The sequence below is a fragment of the Euprymna scolopes genome, chromosome 16 (genome assembly GCF_053919585.1).
Source record: "Euprymna scolopes isolate OS-2025 chromosome 16, ASM5391958v1, whole genome shotgun sequence".
Classification (NCBI taxonomy): Eukaryota; Metazoa; Mollusca; class Cephalopoda; order Sepiida; family Sepiolidae; genus Euprymna; species Euprymna scolopes.
In genome coordinates this window covers 26353226-26380803 of record NC_136497.1, presented here as the reverse complement: position 1 = coordinate 26380803, position 27578 = coordinate 26353226, and the positions used below count along the sequence as shown (strand labels likewise).

General features: G+C 33.6%; 2 protein-coding genes and 1 pseudogene across 2 annotated transcripts in view; 2 read left to right on the top strand and 1 right to left on the bottom strand.

The window, feature by feature from the left end:
• LOC145295892 (lysophosphatidic acid phosphatase type 6-like) overlaps nucleotides 1–27578 on the top strand; it is a 232033-nt gene that overhangs the window by 38860 nt on the left and 165595 nt on the right. The window lies entirely within an intron of this gene.
• LOC145296422 (U2 spliceosomal RNA) lies at nucleotides 5351–5484 on the top strand (annotated as a pseudogene).
• Nucleotides 15027–27578, bottom strand: part of LOC145295890 (uncharacterized) — a 33335-nt gene continuing 20783 nt past the window's right edge. Inside the window, exons 5-8 of the mRNA XM_080141643.1 lie at nucleotides 26066–26273; nucleotides 21601–21726; nucleotides 17986–18172; nucleotides 15027–15242 (exon numbers count right to left, since the gene is read on the bottom strand). Of these exons, the coding sequence (XP_079997769.1) occupies nucleotides 15133–15242; nucleotides 17986–18172; nucleotides 21601–21726; nucleotides 26066–26273 (631 nt within the window). The 3' untranslated portion in view covers nucleotides 15027–15132. The remainder of the gene's footprint in view (nucleotides 15243–17985; nucleotides 18173–21600; nucleotides 21727–26065; nucleotides 26274–27578) is intronic.

Below are 27578 nucleotides of genomic sequence, written 5' to 3'. Positions count from 1 at the left end.
ATCTTTGATATTCCATGAAAAACTTGAGATTACAAGCTTTCTAAATATACCAAATGCGTTTTTATATCCTTAATAGTTCTTGAGATATTCAATGTCAAAATGTGCCCAATACTTTGTGAACACCCTGTATTTAAACAGTCCCAAATCGCCACCGTGCCGCGGTACATCACTGCGCTGCGGAATAATTATTAATGTATCGCGAAGAATTTACAAATTGTTATTCGACATGTTTAGAAAATAAAATTGAATGTTATTTTCCCCCCTCAATCAACGCTGAAGATTTCTCTCCTAAATTAATCAATTATGAATAGGGCTGTGACAACAGCATATTCTTTTCATTGTTTTGACTCTTAAGTATATATTTGTTAATATCATATATGTTTTTATATAGACGCATGTGGTTCTCGGTTTATTAAGTGTCTCTAACTGTGTCGGGTATATACCCGAGAGTCAAAAGAATGAAAAGAATATTCTATTGACACAGCCCTAATTATGAATATTTATCATTATGTGAACTGAGCAAACTTTTCCAGTGATCGTGAACTCAGATCGAAGTATGTACAACTGCCATTAAAAGTCTTTTGGATATCTGTTATGGAAAAGGATCCGACTCTAAATTTTAAAAAGCCATCAAAGAACCTACTGTTGATTTTATATACCGAATCTTTCTGCTTGTGTGGTAATAAAACTTCTCAAATGCACTAGTAATATTAGGCTGTATAAGACATTAAGTCAAAATCCGCCTGTTCCTTCTTTCATCGGATTTTTTTCGGTTATCGATACTTATTAAAGACATTCCAATACAAAACCTATCTAAGAACACTGCCAGGCACATAAAGTATTTTGTGTGACATTTCATTAAAAAATCGGCCAACCGTTTAGGAATTCATAGAGAACTCTCACACACATATATAAAGTTCCTTTTATATAATAACTAGCAGGCCGCTCGGCATCGCCCGGTCATAAAATACGCTTTAATATGATATTTGGATTAATGCAGATTTCGTATTCATTATTATTAATATTATTATTATTATTCTTACTATTATTATTATTATTATTATTATTATTATTATATTCTATGGGACTCAATATATAGTAATGATTTAAAACGTTGAAAAAAAAATGACTCGTGCGCCACCACCAAGAATCGAAACCAAAACGTTTAGCTTACGATTTCCGTTTTCCTTTGACGTTAATGCATGAGCTATGAAGCCACGTTTACTGCAAGTCTAAAAATTAAAACACGAACCAATGGCTATTATGTTACGCATGCATATTTGTAACGCCGTCGTTCGACCTTCGCCTGTCAAACTTCATTTATTTAATTGTTCACACTTTTGCGCCGATTTTCTCCGGCTAAAACCCAAATATAAAGTTTTGCATTGGTTCGAATACCCTATATATTAAGTTTCATGTCTGTAAACCAAAATCTGACAGAGGAGTTTGATAGACAATTTTTAAATATATATATATATATATATAGAGAGAGAGAGAGAGAGAGAGAGAGACAGACAGACAGACAGACAGACAGAGAAAAAGAGGTTTGTGTTTACTATAACATTTTACGCAAATATTACACAAGTATAAATCATAGAATCAAGTAGAATATCTGCATGAATATAATTACACGTAATAGTTTACTAAAGATGATCACCACATAAGAAAACCGAAAAAAAACTAATATTTAAAAGAATATGCAAAGCTTTATCTTTTGCAGATGAATGCAATTCCACGACCCATATATAACAAAGTTGTATTTTTTTTAAATAAATTTTAAAAAAAAATGTTTTTTAATATGAATATTAATGCACACAAAATATTGTATGAGTATAGATAGTGATAAAGATTATACGTTGCTTGATTGGATCAGAATTTTGACCAGTTTCGATTACTCATTAGTTTGGTAAATGTCTCATCTCGTTAAGCTACTAATTAGTAGACTATTTCTATTATTGTGTAGATTCAAAGAATATATTACTCCTGTGGTTGTTCTGACCATTTTTTTTTTCAAACGATTTTCAAGAAACTTCGGATCTTGCAAATGATTGTTTTGACCATTCGGTACTTTTACATTTACCGACCTGTGGTTTCCACGAAGTTTCTCGAGTTTGTTCGGTCGCTGACAAGACTAACCGGAAACGACCGGTCGCGAAACGTTAAACTAGAACTTTTAAAATGTCTCTTTAGTTTGCATTATTAAATTATTAATGTCAATAAATATTTCATTAACAGCAAAGAAAAAAAATAATTCTATGTGTAATTATCAAAACCTACGTTGAACGCAGAAACGTGTGTGCAATGAATCGTCATTATTTGGCGCTCATTAAGTATTGGATCAGCCTCTGTTTCTTTTAGCTCGTTCAGGCGCTCACTCGTGAATCGTTAAATGAACTCGAACATCTAGATCAATCATATCGGTGTTTTTGATACTGAGAAGACGGCTTATAATATCACCTAGAGTCGCTTCCTGTTCTGGTATGTACTCTATTTACATCTGATAACTTGATCATCATTTGTTGTAGGTGCACTAGTCAATATCTTCTGTAGTACCAAGATGAGTGCCCTATGGTCAGTGAGTACTTTAAATTTACGTCCATATAAGTACTATATAATCTTTGGACACCAAATATAATTGCAAGAAGTTCCTTTTCTATACATATATCTAAGTGTCTGTTAGAAACTTTGATGCATATGCGATGTTTTTTGTATTACATAAATGCAAATCCAAGTCTTTTCAAACTTGCATCAGTTTGTACTACTGATATTTCAGCTGTGTTAAAATATGTTAATGTAGAGTCTTGACTGATTACTGTTTGGGGGGGGTTCTAAACATTCCTTGTAGTGTTCTTCTCAATGAAAGGGTTTGTCCCTTAACAGTCATCTTCGTGTATGTGTCTTGTTAGCTATATAAGGAACGAACGGTGATAAATATTTGGTAAATATGCCTAAGGATTTCGTAGTGCTTTCTTACAAGTTGCGAAAGGCATGTTTTGTAGGTGTGTGAGCTTTTTAAGTCTGAGCAAATACCATTTTTACTATAGATCATTCCGAAAAGTAATATGCTTTTTGACTTAATTTTGAATTTTGCTGAATTAAACATGAGACAATTATCAGCAGTGACTTTCATAAACCTGTGTAGAATTTTATTGCGTTCTTCATCTGTTTTGCTATAGACGTTGTAAGCCATCAATTCGTTCAAGTATCTAGCCCATTTTTCATTTCATGATAGAGGTCTTGTAATACACTCAATTTAAATGATAATTTCTGAAAGCAATGGGGTGAACCAGGATGATGCCACCCACGGAGGAATTTCACCCCCTTTACTTATAATGGGATATAACTGCTGTCAGGATTGCTGCTTCATCCCAAACTTAATTGTCATTTAATAGAGTCCCTCCCCTCGGGCAGTATTTCCTTTCCAGAAGGCATGCTGGTAGGAAATTTGACTGCTTCAAGCTTGAAAATATCATCCGACTCCATCCATCAAGTACGTACATCTTTCAAATTTTGTATGATATAGAGTAAAGAAGTTATTCATTTATTATCCCTTTCCTTCACTTGTAAATATTTAATCTTACTTGTTCAGGTCTAGTTTAGTCAACAGATGGTCTTTATCATCTATGTCTTTTGGGAGAATTCAACCCCCATAGCACAAAGGAAAAATAAATGGAAAGGGAAAGAAAGCACATGCTACCATCTGAGGACAATTCACAGATAAGGGACTATGATGAGGACTGACCAAACTAGTCGTCCAATAGTTGTGCCATGATGATGCTATCAACCCGGTAACCTTTTCAAAAACTTTTCAGTTTAACAATAGGCTGGGCTAACCGATGTGTGGTGTAGAGCTGGCTTTGTTTATGTTGAGAAAAAAACACATTGTAGGCCACTTATATTGTTATGCGTACTTTTGATGCTTAAAGCAGGCAAAGAAAATGGAAGATGGAGAGATAGAATTCGGGAGTTCTTTTTTCATAAATATTGAAACTGATTTAAAACAGGGGTTTTTTCACTGACCCTGTTACATTATTATAAATTTTTTTAGGTATAAAACGGGGGGGGGTTACTTTTCCTTCAGTTAAAACTTATTTTGTCTTTAACAGCTAATTTTGTAAAGTAGGGATGGAATTACCTCAGTTCATCCTACCCATCATAAATAGATTGAAGTGTTGTTAGCAGTTGGGATTCCGTGTCCAGGTGTATAGACGAATAACCAGCCTTAGCATCAAGTTTACAAAATAGCTTCGCACCTGCAAACTGGTGTGTTAGCTCTTTTACTGTAGAAGTTATGAACTTTTGAGTGCTGTGTTCAAATGTTTTAGGTCTAAACAGATTCTCAGACTTTAATCTTTTTTATGCGAGTATGCTAAGCTTGAAACCCAATCTGTTTGTTCTGTCACCTTTCTGATGATATTTTATGCCATCTTTTAGGGCAATCGGGTTTTTAGTCGCGTGCAAGCGACTCTATAAGTCACTCCGTCGGTCGGTCTGTCTGTAACATTTTTGTGCTTGGCCTTTTTGGTTAAGATCAAAGGTCTGTTGTTAATAGATGCTGTTCTTAGCTTTTTAAGTTTTTCTTGGCTTTTTCGCCAAGATCAAATTTATTTTACTCCCAACACCCGATATGAAGTCTTCCCAATCCCCATTAGGGATCTCCCCGCTTGTTTTCGGTGCCCCAGAAAACAGTAGGCAATCTAACTACTTAGATTAGCTTAGGGAGGGACCTTACTAACAATGCACTAATTTTATTATTTGTACATTTTTTCTATATTTCCCACTTCCCAACACGAACTATTTTTCTTCCAAATTCAAGAACTTTTTATTTTTTCCAATGATTTGAACTTTTTTCACACACACACACACACACACACATTTTAATATATAAAAAAAAATGCGCACACACATACAGAAATTGTATATATATATATCCTTTTTGTAAAAACGCTGGGGTTTTCATTAGTTAGCTTTAGATTCCACAGAGTGAATGAGGTATTGTGGTAAATGTTGCCAGTCAAGAGTAAAGTCGCCACAGACTCCATTTTCACTTTAGTTACAAAGACCCTACAACACTCCCCTCCCCAGATCTTATAGGGCCTTGTGCCTAAATTTGTTTTGTCTTTTGGAGATTTTACTTTTTTAAATGTTTTAATTTTATATTGCAAGCAAAGACCATATGTGGGGGCAGCCCCACATATAAGACCTTGGTCAATGTAGGGGCAACCCTTCATACCAATTGTCACTATCCAGCTCCCCTACTTCCCGGGGAGTTGGTCCCCATTTCCCCTTCACTCCTCACATAAAAAATCGTCCTTGTGCCTAATTTGCTCGGTGGGGAGCAAATAAATACAGCTTTTCTTAGCCTTTTGGCCAAGATCAAAGTGTAGTATCTGTTCTTACATGCTGTACTTATGTTTGTTACTTTGTGATATAAAGTGGGGGATCACTTTTCTGTATTAATTTAATGTAAAATGATCACCCACTTTACAACCAGTTAGTCTCAAAGCCATTCAAGTCAGTCTCCAGATCATTCAAGTTGTTTTTGAAGGATTCCAGTTATTTTTTAAGCATTCAAGTCATTCTTAAGGTCATTCAATTCAAGTTCATTAAAGTCATTCTAAGTCATTTACTTTTTATTTATTTAAGTCATTTCGGCCCATTTTTCGGTCATTTTAGTTTATCTTTAAGAATTTCATGTCAATCCTATATTCACGCATTCATTCATTACACAAGAGCACGCGACTAATGGCTATCGGCCTTGTTTCTAGGTGCATCAATGCATGGTTGTATGCTTTAGTTGATCAATTGTAACGCTGTTGCTTCAGCAGAGCCTCAATATCTTACCGGTGTAGCTAATTCCGGGAGATTCAGCCCCCAGACCAAACTAATAGTCTTAATACATGCTGGCCTCTATTTAATTAGCAATATGTCAACTATTACATATCATGGCTGATATATGTGTGTTTGATTGGATAATAAAATGACGCAATAACCATGTGAAAATAAATTGTTTGGTTAAAAATATTTCCGAGCAGGAAGGGGGGGGTGTTGATTCGCTTTTGGATTTCGATTGATGTGTGTATTTGGGGATTACGTAATATAACTGAACGCAATGACCAAATAAGAAATAAAGAATAAGAAGTGTTTTATTAAGTATTTATTGTTGCGTAAAAAGGTAAAAGCCAGTTCGTTTATGATTTTGACTTGTTGAGTAATAGAATTGAACGCAACAACCGGGGCGAGCATGGCTGAGTAATCGGTTATTTTGGTTGGACATTTCTTTTCAGTTGTTATTAAAGATGAAAAAGCACGTTCGCTTGGAGATTTCAAGTGAAAGAATGATTTCTAAATTATTAAACTTGTTTCAGAGAAAAAGGGGGGTCATTTTGATGATAAACAGTAAATGTTAACTCAAAAGAGTTGAACGTTTGACCTGCAGTCATGAGGTCATATTTAGCCTTGGAAACCCATTTGGTCAGTCGGGTTAGTGTTGACGATTAACCAATCCGCTAGTGCGTGAGTCGATGTGGCAGAAAAAGAGAAAGAGACAGAGTACCCATCAGCAATTTCAGACTCCTTGTCAGTGTCCCGTAGCAATCAGTTTCGTCAAGCTTTGGCTGAGAGTTCCTCAATGGAATCGGTTGAAAACTCGGGGGAGAGAACTCAAATTAGCGTAAGCAGATTTCATTTCGTAAAACTATTCCGTGTTTCATGAAAAAAAAAAAAAAACCCTGACGAATGAACGGCATATCAAGTCGAAACGACATTTTAAAAAGAGAGAAAGGGGGAATTAAGTTAGAGAAAAGGTAGATCTAATTTTTTTAACAACGTAAACCTTCGATAACGAGAAAAAAGAAAAATAGAAAGAAAAAGCAAAGGCGATAATTACTGAAATTCGTTGAAGATAACGTTAGACACATTGGGTTTTTTGTAGAAACTTTTTTTTGTTTTTTTTTTTACTCTTACTTTTGATTTATCATTTTAACTATTGACATTTTTAAATGCATACGTTTGAAATTCAAACCACGGATTGCGTTTTTTTTGTTTTTTTTTTTTTGCTTTTTTTACTATTGCGAGCGTGGCTGCGTTTATTTGCTTCCAATTGACGACATATCGGCCCGTTGAGTGAACCTACTGCATTTTCATGGCGAGGAGATTCTGGAACGATTAGAGCTTCTTTTTATTTTACATGAAGCAGTTACTAATGTTAAACCGTTTTAGCGTTCTTGAATAGTGATGCTTCTATCCTCGTTCAGCATGACTTGTTATTTTAAGTGTATTTTAGAAGCTTAAAACGTTTTGCCGATACCAACAGTGTTAAAGTACCGTCTTTTCTTAACTCTTTCAAAATCTGGAATTGGAGTGCTGGTGATAAAATAACGAACATTCGTGCAAAGTGTCTACATCCGTTTACAAAATCATCTAACGACTTCATTTTTGTTTAGTTTTAACCGATTGACTGAAATTTGCATTGGGCTAGCTGATCTACGAACCTATTAAAAATAATTTCAGAAGAAAGTTTTTCTTCTGTCAGCGGTCACGAGTTAAACCTCTACTGCCCCCCCCCCGTTATTAATTTACAATATAATTTAGTTTACTTGCTATTCTGCTTTTATTTTTTAATAAAGTACCGTTTCAAACGTTGTTTAAAAAAATTGTAACTTTCTGCAGGATTTTGGGGAGTTCTCGATCCATTAAAGGATACATCGTCAACACTTTATGCAAGTATTGAAATAAAGTTGTAAGAGCTGTTCAAAACGCTGATCAATCGAGTACAAAAAATCCACACGTAGAGTTATGAGAAAAAATTTATTTTTTTTTACATTCAAAAATGGCCACAATGTAATGTTTGATCGTCAAACGATTTCTAGCCGGTATTATTACAAATAAATTGCGGCATGGTAAATTGTAACAGAAACATTCCCATATGATTAAAGATTTATTCAACATATAAAAGGACATGTTTAGTTATCTAATCCATGGCAAAGTGTCCAAGACAGGTTTTCCTCATTCCTACGTCAAGGCGTTATGAAATCACAATAGTATATATTGAATCATGTCCCTTGGCCGCTGATCTTAATTTAATCACAAAATGGCGGACGCGACATTTTTTTTTTTTTTTTTTTTCGTGTATAGTCTTTTTTTTCAAACCTAACACGTAAGTACATGTATAACGTTTATTTTTGTTACGAATAGTTTTAAATATTGGATAAAACTGAATTACTGCCGCCTAATTATTTTTTGAAAACCCGGTATCTATTGTGTCAGCATAATTTCGGATAGTTCCCACTTTAATTTGAAATTCCTCATTCAAATTAGAATTAAGTAGGAAAATGCCTCGATGCAACACGTTTTATTTGCAGAAAATTCGCTGAAAGATCCACGGATGAATTTGTAATAAGAAACAAATTCTACCAACACGGCATTGCTCAGGAGTCTTTACTTTTATGATTTAGTTTTTGTTTAACGGAGCTTTTTCTTGCCAAAGTATTTTAAATTGTAGTAGAATTTTGAATGTTTAATCTAATTATAAGGTTTGATCGAAAAATCATTAATTGTACAAAATTGTGATGAAAATGTAACTAAGTTTAATATTTTTTTTTATTATTGGAGATGAGAAAGATTATACATTTTGGAAACGGTTTGACACATGAGGATTTGTTAAGAATTTTTAAAGACAAATAACTGTTCGACAGTGTAAATCCTTTCAAATCTTTCAAATTTCGAAAGATCACGAAGTAAGTTAAACTTATTTTCAACTATCAACGCAAGATGAAGACCGACTCGTTAACAAAAATGTGGAGTCCATTATGGGGGGATTTAATTTTGTAATTAAATTAGGTTTTAAAGATTTATTTTAGAATAATACCGTGTTAATATCCCCTTTTCTGGCAGATAGGAGTTTATTTTTTTTTACACACGTAAGAAAAAAGAACAAATATGTAACAGTATAGGTTTTCATCAGAAAAGACCTGAATACATGTGAAGTTCGGAAATTAAGAATTCATACATTATATATTTATCCGACTCAAAAGAATGGGGGTCATGTGGACCTCATACGTCTTTAGGGTAATTTTAAAAGCTCAGTTCTCGAAGGGCTAAGGTCATTCTAGAAAATGTATTCTGTATTATGTCCTAAATGTGCAAACGCCATTAGAACTTAATTTTAAAGGATTTCGTTTTATCAACACTAACGATAAAATGTCACTAATATTTATGCATCATCGTTTATATCTTTATTAGTGATAGGACGATTCCAATATTCCCCCTCCCCGATTCCGATACAATTACCGATTCTGTACTAAGTTCCCGATTCCGATACAATTATAGATTCCTATTATTTATAAATCTCTAAATATTTGAGTTTAAAAATTAAATGTCCCGATTACTGCAAAAACACGTTAAATGTGCATATATTTTCTCAAACATAAAAACACACTTGTGAGGGGGGGGTGAGCTAGAGATTTTTGTCATACTGGAAGTTTAAATCAAGAAATATTGTATTACTACAAGCAGTGGGAGATGTTTCTTAAACCGAAATTAAATAAAGATAATGTAAGGAATCGGTTTTGGCATCGGAAAATAGGCTCAAATTTTTCCGATTTTGATACAGATTTTTATACCCGCAAAAGCTCCTATTTTGTCGTTTCCCGAATCCGATGAATCGTCCCTACACTAATCTTTATGCAAGATCTTGGTTTGTAAATAGCGTGAAGAGTCATGAAGTTCAGATTGGTTTGGAAGGCACTCAAGTTGGATAAAATGTGAAAATCAAAGCCAAGAAGTAATCTGAGAACGCAGTTGTTTAAATCAACAGTATGGTGTGTTGTGTTGGATGATGCTGAAAAAAAAAAAAAAAAAAAAAAAAAAAAACGGGACACACGCAAGCGTTAAGAGAAACCGGTTAGATGGGACTTATAGCTCATGGTTTAATTTTTTTTCCTTCCAATAAAACTAAAATTTGTTCTCCACATTAGAGTATATGTAATCTAAGAAACATCAATATAAAAACAAATGAAAACTCCCAGGAATGAAAGTCAGTATCTTTATAAACAAGCCGAGAACACTGCTAGAACAATAACTAAGGTAATTTTGTAGTTCCTCATCCAAAATAGTTGATGACCGATATCAAGTAATCGTCTGCTATTAAAACAAAAATATTATAAAATTAAAATTACCATATATTTCGGCGTATAAGACAACCTTTAAAGTTAAAAAAGCTCATCTTTAAAAAATCAATATTTCATAAGATACTGGGTGTTGCAATGCCTAGCTTAGGCTAAACAAACATGCTTTCGTGATTTAGCAGTCGTCTTATACAACTTGCTCCAATTTTGTACCTCATCCTATCTGACGGTCGCCTTATATGCCGAAATATATGGTAGATATCTTTAATAATTTTTTATATAAATGGACCCGAAATATAAAATATACCCCCCTTTAAAATAGCAGACGATTAATTGACGCCACAACTATCTACAAAAATTCCCTTAACTAAAAAGTTCATAATCATAATTTCAGAGTTAAAAGAGAAGGTTTGTTTGTTTAACTAGCATATCGACCTTCTTTGGGTCATTTAATGATGTATATAAAATTTTAAATGCTTTCGAGGTTGATTTTTACTGGGTATATTCGATTGATGTTTTGATATAGTTCATTTGATGGCATTTAGATTTTATGGTAAAGATTTGCTTTTTTTTTTTTTTTTTAAAGTTTAGAAGGGTTTTGGGGTTTTATTTTTCAAAGAGTTCATTTAAGTTTGTGGCCTTGTTGTAGTGTTGACGAATTTGTGAGGTCATAGTCAAGTAAAACTATTTCACAGTATAAGGTCCGTGACATGGTATACATTTGAGAGGTTCTTCATTTTATAGTATGAAGGAGTTACGGGTGTCCTATTTGCGTTTGTGATAAAACTACTTTACGTAATTTTCTGGGATGTAGTAGGGTTTTTTTAAGTATAGACATAATTTAGAAGAGTGTTTTGGCAATTATTCCCGTTTTCTTGCCATTTCTTTGTGATAAAACTGTTTATTGAAGGTTTGTAGTCCGTATATGGGACCTTTACGTAACTTATTTGCAGTTTTATGGAATTTTTGGTCGCCATATCAGCTTTTTCATTTCCACAGAAACCATAGTGACCATGAATCCATGTTATATGATAGAATGTAACATTTTGATTTAATTTTTAATGATTCAAGTACTGATAATGAGTCTACAAATATGAATTTCTTGGAATTTTGGTTGGTGATAATATCTAGAGCCCAGTTTATGGCTATAATTTCTGCACTATAGATTGAAAAGTTATTTGGTAATGTTTTCTGTTGCATAATGTTTTCTGAAATAGCGGCACTTTCGACTGTTTTGATCTTTGGAACCATCTATGCGATATGCGTGTCCAATTTGGGTAAGAATCTAGAATATTTAGTTTTTCTCTATAGTCTGAAGGGTGAGTATTGGACTTAGTATATATTGTCAGGCTTAGTATGACTTTAGGTTCATTTCACAGCCAGGATGAGAGTTCTGTGAAATTTTCCTCGTCAATACTGGTTTGATCTATTGAGTTGTCCTTAAATAGTTTTATCGCTTCCCCCATGTAAAGACCGAAGGGTTTAATTGCATTTTATTTTTATTTTTTAATAGATGTGTGCAGTTGGGATTGTTGTAAGTGGATTGATATGCACAATTTTTGGGGTTCCATTTAAGTTTTAGATAATTTTTAGGATAGTTGTATTCTTTGTTGTTGGAGTTGAAAATTTAATTTGTTTATCTTTTTTTCTGTCGTTTTTGGAAAAACTGATTTTTACTGGACGAATTGTTTTGAAAAATTTCAGTGAGAAAATTCGCTATATATATGTCTCTTATTTTAATGTTTTCTAGGAGATAATTTAAAATGGAGGGTAAGTTTTTGCCTGTACAACACAATTACGTTGACACGCCGGTTCTCGCCAGATCACCGAAGTTAAGCAACGTTGAGCCTGGCTAGAACCAGATGGGTGACCATTTGGGAAGGCTAGGTGCTGTATGTACCTTTTGGGAAGGTTGGGCATGGAGCCAGCACCCTCACCCTGTAAAAAAACTCCTCGCTACAAAAACATCTAAAAAAAAGTTGCAGATGGCCTATGCTACTCCAGGGCTCAAGGGCTATGGATGGAAGCTTTTGCCTAAAATTTTCCTTACCATCTCCCACACTTGTTTCAGGTTTCTATTCGAGTTTATCTTATATAAAATTTCCATCATACTTTTGATAACTTTATGAGCTATTTTTTTTTTTTTCGTTGGTTAGAAGTTGAATTTTGTGCATTCATCGTTAAACTAGGGTCTTTGTTGCTTGTTACTTTTTAGTTTCTGCTACTTTTAGGCAGACATTCATGTGCAATGACTAATGTTTTAAAAAATATTCTATTGATTTATTTGGGTTTTCCTCCTGATAGTTTGGCATTTTTTTTTTTTTTTTTTTTATTCCTCCACATTTGCTTCATTTTGGTTTTATTCTCTCGCCATTGTGGAGATGTTTTTTATTTTTTATTTTTTTCTTTTAGAATTGTTAATAGTCACTACTCCACGAATCTTCTAAAACTTTCCGGTTGTAGTCCATGAGGATAGTGATCACAATGATAGATCTAGTACTGGTGCCTGAAGCAGGATGAAGACAAGTGTTGGATTTGTTTAAATATACAAAAGTCATTGTCAATTTTTTCAAGATTTTCCTTTCTTATCCAATTATGCAGATTCCCATATATCGTGACTAATAAAGTCACCCAACAGTAAGAAGAGTTTGGGTAACTGATTTATTCAGTGTTTCAGTTATTGGATCCTGGAGTGGGATGTAAATAGTGCAGATATTTATAATTATGTGTAGTGTGGCTGCTGTAGCAATGTTTTGAATATTAATTTTTAGATCTATTTTACTTTGTGGGATATTTCTAATAAGGATAAATACTCCTCCAAAGGTTCTGTTTTGTATTATGGATGTGGTTGTAGTTTGTTATAATTATTTTATCTTCAGCTTTTAAGGTTTCTTGGAGACATGATGGCTGGCTGATTTGTTATAAGATATATTAGGCATTTATGTTAGGTTTTAGGCCCCGGCAGTTCCATTAGATGATTTTCTGGGCTACGGTTTGATTTTTTATGTATTTATTTTTAGTTTTCGTTAGTCGTTAAGTTCTGATTTTCCGTGTCTATTTCAGATCGAATCTCTTGGAAGTTGAGCATGGTCCGGTTTTTTTGGGGGTTTTTTTTTTTATAACTTTGTTAGTTGGTGGCTTATTTCTTTTTCCTTCATGAGCGCTTTTTGGTGTCTTTTTGAGTCAGAGGGGGCTATTTCTATGGATGTGGTAGCATTTTGGGGTTTTATGGGTCTTTTGAGTTTAGTTAAGGAATTTTTTTATTTTCAATGTTGATTTGTTTTATGGAACTCCTCCATTAGTTCCCTTATTTCATCGAGTAATTTTATGTCTTCAGGTTTGATGTGCGATGAATTTGCTTTCGTTATTCGGTTTTTAGTTCAGTGGTATGCTGGGGTTTTTTTGGGGGGGCGGGGGTAAGAGTATCTTGTACTTTCAGCTAGGTTACAAGCTTTTTGGAAGGTTATATTTTTTTGGCAATCAATAGATACATTTTGATTCTTTGTGGCAATCAATAGATACATTTTGATTCTTTGTGGCAATCAATAGATACATTTTGATTCTTTGTGGCAATCAATAGATACATTTTGATTCTTTGTGGCAATCAATAGATACATTTTGATTCTTTGTGGCAATCAATAGATACATTTTGATTCTTTGTGGCAATCAATAGATACATTTTGATTCTTTGTGGCAATCAATAGATACATTTTGATTCTTTGTGGCAATCAATAGATACATTTTGATTCTTTGTGGCAATCAATAGATACATTTTGATTCTTTGTGGCAATCAATAGATACATTTTGATTCTTTGTGGCAATCAATAGATACATTTTGATTCTTTGTGGCAATCAATAGATACATTTTGATTCTTTGTGGCAATCAATAGATACATTTTGATTCTTTGTGGCAATCAATAGATACATTTTGATTCTTTGTGGCAATCAATAGATACATTTTGATTCTTTGTGGCAACCTGCATGGATCTCGTTTTCTCCACACCTCATGCATACTGGAGAGTGTACGCACCAGTCTTGATGGTGCCCGCATCTTTGGCAGTTGTAGCCTCTGAGTGGGTTTGATATGTATGGTTCAGGTGTTTATTTTTTCATACCCTATTTTGATGTTATTTGGGATTTGATGGGTGATAAAAGTTAGGATGTAGGAGTTTGTATCAATAGTGTCACCATCTCAATTTGGATTCTTTTTACATCAATAACATTTTGGTTTCTAATGCCCCACCGACAGGGCCAGTTAGATGGAGAAGGAACCATATAAAAGTTCTTGATCTAGAAAATTATGAACCCTGTTAATCATCTAAACCTTGAACTCAGCTTGTTCATAAAAATCTCGATCACCTTTATTCTGGTGTGTTTTCGTTTTGGGGTTTTACATGTATAATGGAGATCAAAAAATGTTTTTAAGTGAAAGCATTATTACATAATTATATCATGTCAAAATAAGTAAATATTTTGAAAAAGTTGCAAGTGTAGTAGATCTGCTAGAACTATTTTTTAATTGTATATTCTAGATTCGCCATTGTCTAATTTGGAATAGCGAAAGTTCAGTGAAAACAAGGGAGATAAGTCATTTTGTCATACAGAATTTAACAGAATAGATAACTGCATTATTTAAATTTATTTCTTGTAATTTTTTTTTTTTTTTTTTTTTTTTTTTTTTTTTTTTACACTTTTTTCTGGATTTTTACTAGTTTGGGAAATTATTTTTACATAAAAATACATTTTTTTATATCTAAGACACAAGCACCATATTTACTATAACTTATCGTTTTAATTGTACAAAAATCCATTTTATTGTAAATCATTTATGTGACTGGAGCAGGATTTGACGGGTTTTTGTGAATGGGGAGGCAGAAGAAAAGAGTTAACAATACATAATTGTGTAAAAACACTTTTATTTTTAAGTTTATAAATAAACTTGTGGACATGAAAGCTCATCATGTCAACAATAACAATTAACATGTCTTTATTAAAGTGTCAATATTTATCTAACCGTCTTCGTGAGCGAGAGGGGTGAGAAAATGTTTTCGGATCCTTTCTGAATTGGGGGAAAACAGTCCCATAGGCACATGATCTCATCGGAGCCGGCAGACGCTAGAAAATGAACACAAAAACAGTTAAATGCGTTGCGATAAACAAGAGAAGTTGGATTTTATGGCACTTGGCTATTGACAATAGTTTTCATTTTTGGAGAATTCCACTCAGAACAAAAGGAGACAATTCAGAATTGGCGTTTCAATTTGTTTTTGTTTGAAAGTTTTTATATCCATTAATTTTGGATATTCAAAGTCCCAATCTTAATATAAGTTTAAACCATTTTAAGTAACTGTTCGACAGTTTAAATGCTTTCAAATCCCTTTTAATTTCAAAGCGTCACGAAGTAATCGAATGTGTTTTGTTTATTTTTTTTTTCAACCAAAAATTAAAATTACATGTTTCTAAAGAAACGGAAATGAATATATATACAAACTAAAAATACTTTAAAATCAATAAATGTGAAGGTACTGTTTGCGTTTTGTTTTTGTAAAATAAGTTACCAAGCTTTTAGTTATTGAATTGTGTCCCTTGTTCCGAATGGAATTCTTACAAAATAAAGACAAAATTGTCCATCAAACCTAAGATTCATAAGTGCTGATTTTATTCGTAAACAATCTATTTTAATTTAGTCTTAACTACATCAGGTATTCATGCAATATTTTTAACTAGTTGTGCCTATTCAGCATTGCCCGGGATTGTTTATCTTTATTTTAGCACTTTTTATTTTATTTTTTTTGCTATTTTAAGCTAATAGCATTTTGAAGCAAAGTTTTATTATAGTATCGTTTGGTCATTGCAGGTTTTTTTTATATCTTTATAAAATTATTGAATGTAAATAGCCTCCAAACTTTCACATCTTTTAATACATGAAGATTGTTTAGAATTGTAAAACAATTTTCTAGTCAACCATTCAAATGCTTCCAAATTGTGTTCAAATTTCAAAAAGTCAAAATAATTCATTCGTTTATTTGTTTTGTTTTAACTACTAAAAATTCAAAATGGCCGACTTGCTTATGAAGAAAAAAAAACCCTGAAATATTGTAAGTCATGTAAAGGCGAGAAACACAAACACGATAGTTTGTTCGTATTACCGTATTTTTATATCAAATCTTGGAGTTTCTACATTAGACCCATTCATTTTTTCTGCTTCTTGGAAAGTCGGTTCTTGGACTTTTAATGCCTGATGCTCTTCTATATATCTAAAAATCTATCAGGTCATGTATGGAGCAACATCATCATTTGGGTTGGTGAATCTGACCCATGTGAGGATTCTTGATATAGATTCACAGAAACAAACCAATTTTATTGGCTCCATTCTTTCTTTACTCTCTCACAGACGTGATGTTGCTAGTCTTAGTATGTTTATAAATACTATCATGGCAAGTATTCTTCAGAATTGTCCGATATTATCTGCTTCCTTTGTTCCAGCTCACTTGACCGTCTAATGCTCTCCATCAATTTACCGTTTTGATACTTCATTGTTATACAACTTCCTATTCCAGTAGCTTATTTGAAAGAACAGTAAACTAGTGGAACTCTTTCTGCTGATTGTTTTCCTCTTACCTATAGCCCTGGTCTTTAAGACTAAAGTCAATAGGGATCTGTCTTTGCAATAACCTTGTCCAGATCTATTTCGAAAGTGAGAAAAAATTCTTAGACCTCTCTTGACTGGTGCATTGTTTATTATATACAAGCAAAATTTTGAGTGAAAAGTACATTTTAAAAAATCTATTTTTACTCTTAAAATTATGTCAGGCATTTAATTATTATATACTGTTTAATGCCAGTTTTTCATGCTGGCATGTGTTTGATGGCTTTAAGAAATCAACTTACAAGCAAATCTATCTCTGACCAGGTCTTTATCCCTCTTTCATGTCCATTTTTATTGTAGGTTTTCTTTGTCTTCCTTTCAAGATGATTCCATCGAAGTCTCCTATTCTACACTCATCTCCCTTTACTACTCGAGATTTGACATAAGGGGTCTTGAGATTTGGAAAAATCTTTTTAATCGGTTTTCAAACAAACATTTGGCTGTCAAGAAGTTAAAATTCAACTATTTAATCTTGGAAAACTACCAAACTCCTCTGCCGATTTTGGGTCTAAACACTTGAAAGTTTAGATGTAGGTTACTTGGACATGGACCAAACGTTTGAATTTGATTAGAGCCCAAAACAAATGTTATGGGGGATCAAAATTGGGGTCAAAGTTAAAAAACTTGACCTCTACTCAGCCAATTTTTGGTCTAAACATTTGAAATTTTACAAATTGTATTCAGACATAAGGCAAGCTTTTTAATCATTTTGTGGTCGAAAATTTGGCTGCCAAGGGGTACAAAGTTCGAAAGATTTTTTACCTTTGCGGCCTCTAGCAAACTATTCAGCCAATTTTAGGTTTAAACATTTGAAATTTTACAGACATGCAAGCTTTTTAATCAGTTTTTGGTCGAAAATTTGGCTGCCAATAGGTAAAAGTTGAAAGAGTTGACCATAGCAGACTACCAAACTTCTGTCAATTTTGAGTCTAAACACTTGAATTTTAGATGTAGGTTACCTGGATAAGAGTCAGACTTATATATATATATATATATATATATATATATATTACACGCACATAAAGTTATGAACAGTACATGGGGGCCCGAGCAAAGCTGGGCTGAACTGCTAGTACAAGAAAGAAATAAAAGCAATTTGCTTTAAAAATCTATCCTTGTGGATAATAGGCATTTCTTAATTAGAAACATGTCAGATTTATTTTCCAAATGTGCATTATGCTCACTATAAAAGCTACCAGAAATGCTTACCTAAAGTTGTTCCTGATGGGCTAATAGCCAAATGTAGTGGTTGTCTTTCATGTTGGCACAAGGTGCCGACTAGATCAAGGTTATCCAAACTTTGATACTTCCAAATTGCAATCTCATTCTTCATGCTCGGTCCAGCAAAACCAGTCACAAGTTCTTTGTACTCAGTTGCCCAAATCAAGCTGCATACCTAAAGCAGAGAAATAGTCAAGTAATTTAAGCATAGACATTTTCAGATTTTTTTTTTCGTATAAAATTTGAAGTTTGTATTACCCTACTTAAGAGCAAAATATTAATTTTAGAGAAATCCTTAAGATTTTTTTAAAAATGCACCTCCTCACTAAATCAACAGCACAACTTAAAACTATCAGTCAAACAGACAGTAAAATAAATCTAATATAAAAAAAGGCAGCTGTCTATTTCCAGCTAAAAATCAAAAATACAAAACATCCACAAAGTCGGTAATTTAGTGATTTGCAGATTTTGTCAGGAGGAGGGGAGATTTTTCGGCCAGATTAACTAAAAAGTGATTTTTTTTTTTTTTTTTTTTTTTTAAAGATGTTAATTCTCATGCCGATTCATACCTCAAGGATTCTATACAAACGAGTTTTTCGTAAATACAAAAAAAAAAAAAAAAAAAAAAAAAAAAAAAGAAAAGTAAAAAAAAGTAAATAGAAATTAAAAAAATAGGTTGGGAAAAGAAAAACTAGGGGGTTGGGAAGGTAGTGGCGAAACTGGAGGAGTCAGAAAGAGAAAGACAAGTTTTAATAGAAATGTTACTTTTGTCCCGGGCAACGCTGGGTAGCCTGCTGGTATTTTATATATATATATATATATATATATATATTTCATGACTGATAAAATATAGTTTTGTCAGGTTATTTTAGTTGTGAAATATATATGCATGTGCCTTTGTTTTGATTTACAAAATTTTGGACTAAAAATATTGTTAGCTACATCTGACAAAACAAAAATAGTCTAAGCATGTGAAACGTTAATTATTGTAAATTATTTGAAACGGTCATCCGCTCTTCATCAAAAGATTTATTCGATAAAATTAAGTATGAAACATTGTGAATAACTTGACGTTTTCAACTTTGTCTCGACATACAAGCAAAATCTCTCCAAATAAAAATGAAATATTTAAAAAGTTTTATTTTTTATTATACAACATATGCAGTCATTCATTTGGACTGTTATCCTCATAGTTGTCTCAACATTTTCGCCAACTATTCCTCTGGCCTTCGTCAGGTGGTTAACTGCGATGGATAGGAACACTATCCCATCACGGTTAACCAACTGACATAGGAATAGTTGGCCGAAACATTGTGAAACAACTATGAAAATGAGGATAACAGTCCGCAAATAGGTATAAAAATAGGATTCCATCTTTATTATTAAGAGAAAATGCTTCCTTTAACCAACAAAGTTTCATTTTCATGCGAAATACTTAAATATATATTATATGTAATATGGTTTCCGTTCTGCAAGATCTACAACTATGTACTAACTAATATCACACAGGATTAGCGAATCTCAACAGGGGCTTCGTTTCTAGAACAATATCTCCTGACATATCAAGGGCTTTTGATAGGGTATGGCATAAAGGTGTACATCACAAGATTCTCAGCTATGGAATAGCTGGAAATGTCATAATTAAATCCTTTCTCTCTGATAGACTTATAAGTAGTCGTTGATGAACAAAAAGCTGAAACTCAATATTAACGCTTCATCCTGGGCTCAATTCTTCCTGATCTTCAATGATCTCCCAAATCACATTCTTAGATCATTTGTAGACATTTCTGCAGATGACACTACAATCTATGGCAACACTTCAAAGGCCAGCAATGACCAACATCTTTCTGATCCTTTCTCTTCTGATCTTGAGCAAACGGTGCAATGAAGGAAAAGTGGCTGGTTAATTAATGCATCAAAACCTAAGCTTCACTTTTCATTATAATCGCTGACCCCCCCCCCAATGGAAATAATGGCTCTCGTTTTGGGTAAGTATCCTGTCTTGACAAGCTTCTGGGACTTCACCCCTGTTCTCAAATGATCACATACATCAAATCTGTTGCCAAGATTGCTAGAAACAAAATGGTCGGATCACTACTGCTCCAGGAGGTATCTCACTGCCGATGCAATCTATCTGAATAAAGGCCAAATACCCCCTAAAATGCAGTATTGTTGCTACATCTGGGCAAGAGCTGCTTAACGCACCCTATCCAACCTTGATCGAGTTCAAAACAAACTTGAAACTTAGCAAGTGATGCCCTTTTCTCTTCTCTGCAACCTCTCTTTCCCGCAGAAGAGACATTGCCATCCTGTCTCTGCTCTGTCATTTTCATGGCAAGTGCTCGACAGAACTCCAGTCCATGGTCCCTCCTTACTAAACTTAAACCACTCAACTAGCTGCAATCACTATACGATTTTCCCCACTACCTGTGCCTTAATCTAAATGCAAATTCCATGAACGAAGCTTCTTTCAACAAAGCTTTGTTCCCAGAATTGTCCGCCTGAAGAACACTGTTCTGCTGGCCTGCTTCCCGGTGTAATATAACATAGTAGCCTTCAAATCCAACATAAACAAGTTTTTGCCGAGCTCTCATAAATAATCAAATTGTACCCAATTTACTCAAACAATTACGACACTACCATCTTACATTCATTAACCCTTATCCTCGAGTGACCTTCGGGTCTTGATAAATAGTGACTCCCAGGTAGAAAAAAAAAAAAAAAAATTTTTTTTTTTTTTTTTTTTTTTTACATTTCTGTCCATGTACACTAGTTTTCTTCAGGTGTATTTCTCGAGAATCTTCCCGTCAAACTTGAGAATCTGCACAAAATTTCGAATTTAATCCATGGGGTAGTATGCTCTCGTTTTGTCAACCCTGACTGGGTAGAAGTCTTGAGTAATTCACGATTGTATCTTGAATATCTCCTATACTGAAGATTGAACCTTCAACCTCCAGAAGAGTAACGTACAACTGAATTTTACCAAATACTTTATTATCTATGCCATACGTCTTTGCAGTTTTGCAGTATCTATAAATACGATAGCGTGTTTATTTTGGGTCACGCTTACATCTTTTTCTTCCGAGTGACTGGTTTGTTATGACCTTCCATTTCTTGTAATAAATAATTTTACCAAAAATTCTTCATAAGTTTTATGTTCGGTTTCGAATTAAGCTGATTCGCCAGTTCTATGGATATATTTTATTTCCTAAATCACAACTTTATAATTTATAAGAATGGATAGAAAATTGACTATGATAATATTGGATAAAGTCGGCATAATTTAAAATATACTTAAGTGTATTTCATGACCGGGCATCCCTGCTAGCTTAGATAAACACTTTTGCAGTTATATAAAAAAAAAAAAAAAAGCTACAATAATATCAGACCCCTCCCCCCCCCCACCACCACCATTTATGCTGACCATCCACAGAATGCCAACATCAATATATTACATAGGAAAGAGTCCACTGGAATTTCCACAGGTCTTGCTGGTTCTAAATTTAGAGAATAAAAATAAAACGTTACTGAACTTTCTTCGTGGTGACTTAAAGGAAATTAAATCAACAGAAAACGTTTTGTTATTTGAATAAGATTGCTTACCTTTGAATTAACTTTCGTTTCGCTCAACAATTTTGCAGTGGTAGCGTGCCAAATTTTTATTGAGCCATCCTCATCGTAGCCCCCAGTAGCTATAACATTTGACCACCAAGGACACCATGACAAGGCCTGGTAAATATGATTTTAAATCAGAACATTTTAACAATTTTATTAAATCAAAATAACTGAATTGTTTACTCTAGCAAAAAAAAAAAAATAAAAATAAAAATAAATTTCTTTATGAAATAAAGACTTTTCTATTTTCAATAATAGCCTTATTTATCGCCATTCAATTTTAAGTTTAAAACATTTACAGTCGATCTCAAAATTGATTATTTTGTAGCAAGATTTGGCATAGTTTTATGCACGTTAATAAAATTTCAACATAAGGTTAAAGTAGGAGGAAAGTAGAAAATTCCAGAAGTTAATTAAAAAATTTTCTTCATTTAGTTTGAAGAGATCAAAAGGCTTTCATCCTGGAGTTAATTGATTTCATACAATTTGATTTCATATCATAAGGCGCTTAATAGGAGTTGTCATTCCTTACGACTGCTATTTGTTTTTTTTGTTTTTTGTTTTTTTTACAGCTTGGTTTTCCATGACCAATTTTCAAATATTTCTTAAGATTCCCCAATTTCCAGTGACACATGGTAAATAACCAGAAGGTTGCATGCACGGCAATGAAGAAGGTGGAACTGCTTGCTCGACGATTTGCCTCCAACTCCACCTTAGAGCCAACAAACAACTCCCTCCCAAATTTCCCTATGCGGACTGAAGCCACATTAGATGTAAAAAATCACTCCTTCTCATGTCGCTGACATCAAACTTAGACACCTTAAAGAAGTGTGGGCCTGATCTCATTCCTGCTATACTAATTAAGAAATGTTCAGCCGAGCTAGCCCCCCTACTTTCCAAGCTCTGCAATAGATGTTTTGCTGAATCTTGCTTCCCTAATAGCTGAAAAATGGCTTCTGTGGTACCAGTGTACAAGAATTCTGGTGAAAGAGCAGACCTTCTCAATTATTGCCCCATTAGTCTCCTCCCCCTCTTCACTAAAATCTTTGAGATCTTAAATCAAGCACTAGTTCACCACCTCGCAAAAGCAAATCTTCTGAAAAACAGTATGGATTCAGGCAATATCATTCTACTGCAGATATTTTAACAGTCATCTGAACGCATTTACTATGTACTGGATAAGGTGGGCGAAGCCAGGGCTGTAGTCCTTGATATATCCAAGGCCTTTGACAAAAGATGGTGTAAAGGGCTGCTAATGAAAATAAATCGTACTGTATAATTGGACGTGTACTAAATATAAGTAGATCCTTCTTAGACAAAAGAAATATACAGGTTGTCATTAACGGATGTACATCCAAGCGTTATGTTAATGCAGGAGTGCCGTAGAGGGTCGATCCTTTGACCATTATTCCCGATATTTATAAACGACGTCCCTGATATGTTAGAAATGGGTATATTTGCTGATACAACGCTCTATGATATGCATGAGGGAAGAACAGATGTACACAAATCTAAGAATGGCAGAATCGTTAGAAAATGACCTCCAGACTATAGTGGAATGGAACAGCAAATGGATGGTAACATTTAATGCTAGTAAGACTAAGCTGACCTCCTTTAACAATTACAAGACTCCTCTCCAACCGCCTATATCCATAACAATAACACCCTACCTGAGAATTCTACCTTCAAACTCCTCGGCCTAACATTTGTGGGCAATGTGACCTGGAACAAATACAGACGACATTGCAAAAGCTGCTGAAAAGAAGGTGGGTTCTCCATTCACACCCGAGTATCCCGTACCTCTACAAGGCCACCATTCGCCCATGCATGGAGTATTGCTGCCACATCTGGGCTGGTGCATCTACCAGGAGTATTGCTGCCACATCTGGGCTGGTGCATCTATCAGCAGTCTCTCCCTCTTAGATAGGGTCAAAAAAAAAAAAAAAAAAAAAGTTGTCAATCTAATCGGTCCCACTTTATCAACTAAGCTCTAGCCCCTGTCACATCGCTGCAATGTTGCATCACTGTGCCTGTTGTACAAATATTTTAAGTTGAATGTGTTCCGATGAACTTGTTTCATTTGTACCCTCCCCTCGACGTACATATCCCAGACAAACCAGTTTAGCAATAAAATCTCACCCCTTCACTGTCGATGTCCCTAAATGCCAGAAAGATTTCTATTCTAGTAGTTTCTTCCCTTGAACAGGAATTCCCTTCCTGCTTCCTTGGCTGTACTGATATGCAGAAGTTTAAATGAAACAAATATCTTATTAATCTTTACTAGACATAGCCCCAAATAGTAGCCCCTTACGTGCAAGTGGCGATATGCTTTGTAAGGGGGTGAACACTAGTAAAAAAAACAAAATAAATAAATAAAATGAAAAAAATAAAAATAAAAAATAAATTGATGAAATCAAGTTTCTAAACCGCAAACGGGAGTTATTGTGTTTGTAGCAGTTGCTTACTGTCCCTATGGAGGATAGGTTAGGAGGAGGGAAACTCATGGAGGTAGTATTTATGTATATTATAGAGAGAAAAATAAAACGAATGCTTCAGCCTCAAATGATCGGGTACTGTCATTAAAAAGCCTTTTTTAAAAAGAAAAATACAAAAAACTACACATCTACACTACAAAACTGCTTGCATGAGCCGTTATCGGTGCCAAAACTTGGTTTACTGCAGTGTAATTATTGTATCTAAACATTATCTCTAAGTGACTGATTGCTATCCTAATTTACCCACTTCAAGTAATCACCACTCTTAACTTAATGAAAGAATTTTTCTTTAGCTATTTCAAAAAAAAAAAAAAAAAAAAAAAAAAAAAAAAAAACTTTAATTGACAATTTAGAAAAATGGAAATCAACAAATAAAAGCAATGATTAAAGACATTTTGTAGAATTTTTTTTTTCAAATTAAAGTTTCAAAGTGGATTTCATATTTTTTTTACATCTTGGTAACCTTAAAAAATGAAAAATTCCGAACAAAGAAAAAAAATGAATTAAAAAATTAATAGTTTAATTTAACAATTACAAAAAAATAGAGATAGACAACTTTGTAAAAACATACTTTAAAGAACGGTTTTAAGTTTAATATATTTAAAACTAAAGAACCGTTTTGCATAAAGCCAATGAAATAAGGAGTCTCTTTAATAATCCTTTTGATCAGAATGGAGAGAAAAAAATAGACCATTCCCATCAAATTGTGTTTCATAATCAGAAGTAGTCGTTAGTGAGAAGACAAACTGATAAAAAAAAAGAAAAAAAAAAGAAAATGGACAACGACATTATCACAAGTTAAACTGGAAAGTGAGAAATGGGAGTGATTTGGAAAACTTGGTGCCACTTCGACGACCATGGCAACACAAGAAAAAGTGGACTCCTAAATCATGGCTTATTATACGTTACTAAATGTACTGGCCAACCTTATTGTTGTTTAACTTCGGGGAGTCATGTAGGATATATATATATATATATATATATATATATATATATATATATATATATATATATATAAAATACGTTTGAGGCCAAAAACTGCAACGCGAATTTTTTTTATAAAATAAACGAGTGTTTATTTTAAAGAAATGTTTCGGAGTAAGACTCCTGTGTCAATCTTTTTTTTTCTTTCTTCGACATGATGTAGAGTGGAAGATAGTTCGATGAAGAGTCCACATGATGTTAACTGCTGGGTTTTTATGAAGCCAGATCGGTGACACGTGGTCACACATTTTGAAAATCTGGTTAGTTTTTTTTTTTTTTTTTGTTTATATTCGTTAGAAGCGCTGAGTGAAATTTGAAGAATAAAATACGTAAAATTACGTTTGAAGCTAAAAACTGCGACGCGAAATTATTCTAACGTATTCTTCAAATTTCACTCAGCGCTTCTAACGGATATAAAAAAATCTACCCAGATATATACATATGTGTGTGTATGTATGAAAGAGAGCTTATGAAAAACAATTAAACCAGTCAAAACAAACGTTTAAAATACATGGAAATTTACAGGACTAAATGAACTTATTTAGTCCTATCAATGCTACTGTTTCTTCTAAACTATCATTAAATTTTGTGTTTAATTTTGCCATGCAAAATTTATACAGCGTGATGAAAGATGGAATTATTAAAAATTCAAGTACTTACGCTATCCTATCTTCAAAATTGTTCAAAAACTTTTGAAAATATTGAAATGTTTTCTCCATCGAAGCAAAAATGGATGGATGTGAATGGTTTTTTTTTGGTTTTTTTGTTCTGTTTTTTTAATTCAAAATTCTATTAATAGAAAGTTTCATATTATTCTGCGTTTTTCTTTCTGGAAAAGAAAAAAAAATGTTGCTCAAGAATAAAGGATTTAATTTGTTTTTCTTCCACTTTTGACAGTGTCTAGTATAATCCATAGCCATAAAACCCCAGCAATTAAAAAAAATTGCATTGATCAAAATATGAATCCGACAAACCTTTGTAGTTCTGTGAGCTTCAATCTTGTTGCATTTCATTAGTTTCCGAATGTCCCAGATATTAACAACGCCATCATTTCCACCGCTTGCTAAATAATTATGTTGAGAAAATTTGAGATTAAACATCGACCGATGTCGCCCAATGTGCGTCACTTTTTCTGTAGGTTGGCGTTCATCATGCAAGCAGATGTTTCCAGCAACAGAGCCACTAAAACAAGATTTAAACATTTTAAAACAAAAGAATAGTGATTACAAATCTCAAATTTAATTATGTCATAAGTCTTCTAGACATCATTAATGTCACGACTTAAGCAGCTATTACCTCCGTCATCTTAGTCAAGTTTGTCACTAAATTTATATACAGTCTAGTGTCCATAGTTCAGTCAAAATATAAGTAATCACTAGGGCTACGATAACAGCATATTCTTTTGACTCCAGTTTGTATCCGTTGATATCTTATATAGAGGAATGTGGTTCTCAGTTGATTAACTGTCTTACTGTATCAAATATATACTCGAGAGAGTCAAAAGAATATGCAGTTGTCATAGCCCTAATTATGATCTTAGAACCGATTTAGTTTCAGATTATCTAGGTCAAAGATCAAGGTTATCGAAAAGACGAAAGTCAATTTTGGCGCTAGCTGATTCTGTTCAGAGACTTGCTATTTATCGATATTATAGCCAATGAAGACCTATATTCTATAACATTGACAGATTTAGTTAGGGTCGAATTTTTTACGGAATGTCAATTTGTAATTTTGTTTTTAATTGGATGCATGGATCTGATGCTTTTGGTAATATTAACTACCATGATGATAAAAAAAGTTGTTGCACTATCAACGTTTCCATGGCATTATTTCAAGAATATTTCGTACAATGACAAACCATCAAAGAATATTTGTACACTAGCAAGCCGCCCGGCGTTGCCCGGTCATAAAATACGCTTAAGTATGATATTTTAATTTATGCAGATTCTAAATAATCCGTAAACTATTATTTGAACTAATCTTATAGCTGTGTAACCTCCAATCTTCTTCAGAGGCATTTAGTCGAACTCTGGGTTCTATACAGAATGTTAAACTACACCTTCAATCCATAAAAGGTGGATTGTTCTCATTCCAGAGTTCGACAAGATGCAATATTTGGAACTAATAGTTAACTGCGATTGGCCGCACTTATTGGGAATACTAGGTGCTGTATGTGCTTTGCTTATCTTGGCACCCGGTCATCCTAGACTTTTCCTTGCCTAAGGGATCAGTGATTTAAGACAGTCATAGTTGGAAATTGCGTATACCTTGCTTCACAATTATGTGCAGTCACCTTTACAGAGTATCCATTGTCTCTTGAGACTGAAAAGGAGATCATGAAGATACTAAGAAATGCAGAGTTCAATCTTTGGTGATGTTAAAAAATAACACTTTATATTTATGATGCATGAAACGTTTGATGAAAGCTGTCCGCCACAGTGGATTGAACAAAAGATTTTAAGTTTCCAGAAAGTTACACAAGCTCGT